General features: G+C 39.6%; 1 protein-coding gene across 1 annotated transcript in view; it reads right to left on the bottom strand.

Moving 5' to 3' along the window:
• Window positions 1-2: 2 nt before the first annotated feature.
• Window positions 3-6972, bottom strand: part of LOC106873830 (U2 small nuclear ribonucleoprotein auxiliary factor 35 kDa subunit-related protein 2) — a gene marked incomplete at its 3' end in the record, with an annotated part of 35743 nt that continues 28773 nt past the window's right edge. Inside the window, exon 10 of the mRNA XM_052969143.1 lies at window positions 3-625. Coding sequence (XP_052825103.1) covers window positions 3-625 — 623 coding nt within the window. The remainder of the gene's footprint in view (window positions 626-6972) is intronic.

Here is a 6972-nt window from a genome sequence, read left to right as displayed (position 1 = left end):
GTTTTCTTAAGGTTTCTGTCTTTTTTGTGTCTATAGTGATTTAATGTTTTTTCTTTTGAATGTTTGCTATCAGGAGAAAATGAATTGCGATGAGAATTTTCCAAAGATCTTGACCGAGAACGTGAACGCGATCTGGAACGCTTTCTTGGAGGAGAACGTGAATGCGATCTGGAACGCTTTCTTGGAGGAGAACGTGAACGCGATCTGGAACGCTTTCTTGGGGGAGAACGTGAACACGATCTGGAACGCTTTCTTGGAGGAGAACGTGAACGCGATCTGGAACGCTTTCTTGGAGGAGAACGTGATCTGGAGTGCTTTCTCACAGAAGAACGTCTGCTACTTCGTCGATTATAAGATGAAGAGGGACTAGAATCACGGTGCTGGCTGTGACGAGAACGGCTGGAACTATGTCTCAAAGGTGAAAGAGAATGTCGCCAAAATGACCGATGGTGTCTCGAGGAACGGTGTCTTGAATGAGATCGATAAGCATCACGGTTGTTATGGTGGTGAATATTCTCCGAACGGAAATTTCTATCAGTGTGCTGAAACTCCCGGGTTGGATTTTTGAAGACATGTAGAAAATTGCAGGACTTTCCTTTGTGGCACCGATTCTCACTGTACAGACCTTGAAAGAAATAAAGTTTAAAAATATAAATACATTGAAACACATCATATTCAAGCTCTAAAGTCTTTAAAATAGTAGAAATTAAGTAAAATAATATTAACTTCTTTTAACTACACACAGCACACAGACAATGTTTTCAGAGAATGGGGTTCTGTCAATTGAGCTGATCTCATTGTATTACAGGTACATATTTTATCAGCTTTAAAGAGATAAAAGGCAATGCTGTCCTCACAGGGATTTAAGCAATGAATGTGACAAACTAATAAAACTACATCCATATATATCAGTATTGTTCCATTTAGTAATATAGTGGTAAATATTGATGTTATTTAACCCAAGGTCAACCCTGCTGGAACACACCTGTGATGATCAAAGACACTTCAGCTGTATCCATCCCATCTTTTTAAAGTGTATTTAGGACTACATAATTCAGCATACTCACACACACCTACTGTACATCAAATTCACACACACACATTTACCATGCCTCACACCTACTATAACTCACATTCACAGGTACTGTACTCCACACTCACAGCTACTGTACTCCACACTCACATCTACTGTACTCTACATTCACAGCTACTGTACTCCACACTCACAATTACTGTTCCCCTGATCTCTTATCTGGTGGTCAATGCAGAAACTAGAGATAGACAAGTGGTTGTGAGAGCTGTACAAGCCATGTACAGAGATGCTGTCAGGAAGGTGAGGGTTGGCAATGAGTAGAGCGAAGAATTCAACGCACAAGTAGGGGTTAACCAAGGATCAGTCCTCATCCCCCACTTGTTCATCATAGACCTCCAAGCAATAACAGAGGAAATTAAGACAGGCTGCCCCTGGAAGCTCCTCTATGCTGATGACCTTGTTCTTATAGCTGAATCACTACCAGAACTAGAGAAGTTTCAGGTATAGAAGAAAGGTCTAGAATCAAAGAGCCTTAGAGTTAACCTAACAAAAATCAAAGTCTTAGCATGTAGGAAAGCAGACAAATCACAAATCTCCTTAGGTAGATGGCCTTGCTCAGACTGTAGGAAAGGCATAAGTAAAAATTCTATACAATGTACCTGGTGTAAGCTATGGACACATAAGAGGTGCAGCAATATCAGAGGAAGGTTAACAGGGAAACTAGTTTTTGTGTGTGGAAGGTACAATTAACACTAAAAACGTACAGAAAATAGATTCCATCAAATGTTAGTGGAGAAAACTTGAAGTAGTTGATAACTTCCATTACCTAGATGACTAAGTCAATAGTGGAGGTGGATGCTCTGAGAGTGTAGCTGCTAGAATAAGAATAGGTTGGGCAAAGTTCAGAGAGCTCTTACCTCTGTTGGTAACAAAGGGCCATTCTCTCAGAGTGAAAGCAGATTGTATGATGCTTGTGTGCAAACAGCCATGCCACACGGCAGTGAAACATGGGCTGTGATTGCTGAGGACATGCATAAGCTTGAAAGGAAAGCTAGTATGCTTTGCTGGATGTGCAATGTCAGTGTGCATGTATGGTAGAGTGAAAACGTCTTGAGAGAAAAGTTGGGTTTAGGACGTGCTGTTTGCAAGAGAGACAACTGTGTTAGTATGGTCATGTGATGCATATGGATGTGGACAGCTGTGTGAAGAAGTGCCATCTCTACCAGTGGAAGGAAGCTGTGGAAGAGGTAGATCCAGGCAAGGTGGTGAAGCACAATTTTCGAATGTTGGGCCTCACAGAGGCACTGACTAATGATCAACACCTTTGGCGATATAGCTTGCTTGAGAAGACTCATCAAGCAAAAAATCAAAGTTACGACTGTTGTTGATGTCATGTAACTGAGACCTGTGCTGGTAGTACTTAAAAGGCACCTTTCGAGCGTTGGGCCTCATGGAGGCAAAGCAGCCAATGCTGGTATTGCGTAACTAGCACCTGTGCCGGTGGCACGTAAAAGGCACCTTTTGAGCGCTGAGCTTCATGGAGGCAATGACAAATGACCAAGACCTTTGGCATTATGTTGTGCTTGAGAAGGAGACCCATCAAGCCAAGTGAAATCATAGTCATGGCAGATACTGGTGTTACGCAACTGGCACCTGTGCCAGTGGCACATAAAAACAACCATTACACTCTTGGAGTGGTTGTCATTAGAAAGGGCATCCAGCCATATAAACCATGCCAAATCAGACTGGAGCATGGAGCAGACCCTCAGCTTACCAGCCTTGGTCAAACCATCCAACCCATGCCAGCATGGATGACGGACACTAAATGATGATGATGATTCACAGGTACCGCACTCCACACTCATACCTACTATACCCCACCCTTACACCTGCTGTATTGCGCTCTTCTCATACTTGTTGTTCATCACCAAAGATGATGAACTAATTAGAAGTTATGAACTCGCCAAACTCCAATCAACTGTTCAAAGGTAATTAATCTAACAGCTGTTATCTACTGAGATAAAGCTATTTAATTTGTTATGTATTTTTTTCAATTTCTAATCAACAACACCACTTAACATTACCCATTTACTTATCACCTACAAAACCTCAATTGAACTCAATAACTTTACTGAAAAGGCGTCTGGCTACAAAATTCAGCCTCAAGTCTCTACCCAACCCATGCCAGCATGGAAAAACAGATGCAAAAATGAATGAACATGGAGTTGTTTTAATTTTTTTATCTGTTTAAGTCATTGGACTGAGACCAGCCTGGAGCACTGCTTTGAAGTGTTTAGCTGGGTGAATTGACTTCAGTTTTTATTTTTGTTTTAAAAGTCTGGTACTAATTCTATTGGTTGCTTTTGCCAAACCACTATGTTGTGGGGATGTTAACAAACCAACACCAGTTGTTGAGCAATAGGGAGACAAACATAAAAAGAGAGACACCCATACATATATACCTGACAGACTTCTGTACAGTTTCCATGTTTACAGCAAAAGACCAAGCTACTGTACATAGGGTCTAAACTTGAGACCACATGATTGAGAAGTGAATTGATAAACCACACAGCCATGCTAAGTAATGCATCCTTGGATGGACCTGTATTTTATTTTTAATATCCATTTCCCAGGAACTATTAATAAAATGCCTGATTTTTTTGTTTTTAATTCATTCATTGCTAGGTATGGCCGTGTGGTAAGAAGTTTGCTTCTCAATCACATGGTTTCAGGTTGGTCGCACTGTGTGGAACCTTAGGCAAGTGTCTTCTAATATAGCCCTAAGCCAACATAAGCCCTGTGAGTGGATTTGGTGGATGGAAACCGAAAGAAGATCATCGTATATTTCTATGTCTTTGCATTGTGCTTGTCTCCCACCACTGCTTGGGATTGATTTGTTATGTCTCCATAACTTAGCAGTTTGACAAAAAAGGAGTGATAGAATAAGTACAAAACTTTAAAGGAATAAGTACCGGGATTGATGTGTTTGACTGAAACAAGTAAAAGAGATTCCTAAGTCAGTTCTGATTAGGTAGAGCCAAAGGATTCCATCTTTGATCGTCTTATTCATTTTGTATATCTAAGGCTACATTATCCAATGAGTCCTTTTTATTATAACCCCAGTCCAACCAAAACCTTGTGAGTGGATTTAGTAGACAGAAACCGAAAGAAGCCCATTGTGTATATATATGTATGTGTGCCCCTCTTGACATCATGTGACAGCCGTAAATGAGTGTCACTGTCATTTATTTCTAATATTCTCTGCAAACATGTCTGGCCATGAGGAAATATTAACTTGTTTGGAAACAGGTGAAGGCTGACAAGAACAAAGGCATCAAGCCATAGAATATTTGCCTCAATAAACTTCATCTGATTCATGGATCCATGCAAGTGAATGTTAAAATGATAATGTTCATTTGATATATATATATGTGTGTGTGTGTGTGTGTGTGTGTGTGTGTGTATGGAAGTGCATGGCTTAGTGGTTAGGGTACTGGACTCATGATTGTAAGATTGTGGTTTCAATTCTGGGACTGGGCAATGCATTGTGTTTTTGAGCAAAACACTTCATTTTACATTGCTCCAGTCTACTCAGCTAGCAAAATTGAGTAATCTTGCAATGGACTGGTGTCCTGTCCAGCGGGGAATATATGCACCTTTGGAAATCGGGGAAACTGACCCTATGAGATCATTATCCATCATCTATATATGTATCTACATATATATACATACATATATGAAAATATATATGTGTGTGTGTATAAAACAAACAACAGACTGCTTGGGATTGATAGATAACATATACATGTATATATATTTTGTATGCCAAGCAAAAGTAGTATTTTTGTTTGTTTAATGCAGACTTAGTGCTCGGTAAAGATTTTGAATGCAACTAAGTGTTTTCCATCTTGAGAATCTCTGCATCTCCCCTGTTGACTCTCTCTCTCCACACACACACACACACATTCTTTTATAGTTTTACTTGTTTCAGTCATTTGACTATGTCCATGCCGGTGCATCACCTTGAAGTTTTTTTGTCGAACAATTCGACTTATTTTTGAATAAGTTTAAAAATAAAACTTATTTTTAACTCTAGTACTTATTCTATTGGTCTCTTTGCCAAACTGTTAAGTTACGGGGATGTAAACACACCAAGACCAGTTGTCAAGCGATGATGGAGGACAAACATACATACACACAAACACACATATATATATATACAAGCTTCTTTCAGTTTCTGTCAACCAAATCCACTCACATGGCTTTAGTTGGCCTGAAGCAATAGTAGAAGACACTTGCCAAAGGTGTCACACAATGGGACTGAACCCACAACCATGTGGTTGGCAAGCAAGCTTCTACCCACACAACTGCTTCAATCCAGTTTCTACCTACCAATTCCACTCACAAGGCATTAATCAGCCCAAGACTATAGTAAAAGATATTATTTGCCCAAGGGGACATGCAGTCAGGTAGAATAGGAAACTATGTGCAGATGTGAAGATCATATCTGCACAACCATACCTGGATCAATTCCCCTGCACTGCAAAAGTATAGCTTTTATATTTGACAAGTAACATTCCAGCTAAATTTCCATTTTTCTACATCTACTGCTAAACAACCATTACTCTTACCATAAATTTTGTTAAGTATTTGATCACCTATTTTCTCCTATTTACAATATACTGAATAAAAGGCATTTAGCATTATTGAATAAAATCAATAATCTATCTAAAAATTCTTTTGTTTTAGCTTACATTGATTTTTCTGTATTTACATGAATAAATTGCTTTGTTGTTGATACAAATCATTTTCACAGCTGGTGAACTTCCAACCGCAATCATTCAACCATAAACCAAGAATAGAGCCTGTTTATGTTCCCTAATCAAACAAAAATAAGGAGAGGTAAGTGTCTTGCTCCATGGCACAATTAAAATTTGAACTTTTGACCAAGAGGTCAACAGATGGAAAAATTAATCCCACCTGTATTATGCTACACAATGGATTAGTGAGATTATTGTAAATAAATATGAACAAAGAGCTTTTATAAGTGATTTGTATGCTATGTTTAATAACTATTCATTGCTGTGTTGAGCAGAGCTATCACCCTCTCCAATCATGCAAAGAAAAAAAAAAGCCATGAAGCTAAAGATTACCAAAAACAAGTAATAATGAATTTCACAAACTCAGACACATTTTCAACAATCCATAAAACTATTACAATAAGTTCAGAACACTACATTTCCAATAGCAATGGTAGATACAGAGAACAAACAATAGCCTGTCATGTTTGAACCTGAATTTACTTAACATGTCTGAACTTAAACTTACAGGAGGTGGGGGGGGGGGTGTATAGGTCCAAGCTGTCACATTGCAGCTCATATGGTGTAACTACTCCCTGTTGGAGTGTACAGGAGCTGTTCTTTGCATATGTTGAGCTGACTGACTACGCATCATCGGTCTGCTTGAGGAGGACTGACCTTGTGTCACAGCAACAACAACAGACAAGGTGAATTGGTAGAGCCATTAGGGTATCAGAGAGAACACCTCATGGTATTTTTTTTTGTAACTCTCTATGATCTGAGTTCAAATCCATTTGAATGTCAGCTTTGGTTTTAATCCTTTTGTGGGGCAATGTTGTTGGCACTCCGTCGCTTACGACGTTGAGGGTTCCAGTTGATCCGATCAACGGAACAGCCTGCTCGTGAAATTAACGTGCAAGTGGCTGAGCACTCCACAGACATGTGTACCCTTAACGTAGTTCTCGGGGATATTCAGCGTGACACAGTGTGACAAGGCTGACCCTTTGAATTACAGGCACAACAGAAACAGGAAGTAAGAGTGAGAGAAAGTTGTGGTGAAAGAGTACAGCAGGGTTCGCCACCATCCCCTGCCGGAGCCCCGTGGAGCTTTAGGTGTTTTTGCTCAATAAACACTCACAA

The sequence above is a fragment of the Octopus bimaculoides genome, chromosome 7, assembly GCF_001194135.2.
Source record: "Octopus bimaculoides isolate UCB-OBI-ISO-001 chromosome 7, ASM119413v2, whole genome shotgun sequence".
Classification (NCBI taxonomy): Eukaryota; Metazoa; Mollusca; class Cephalopoda; order Octopoda; family Octopodidae; genus Octopus; species Octopus bimaculoides.
This window is presented reverse-complemented; position numbering and strand designations above follow the sequence as displayed.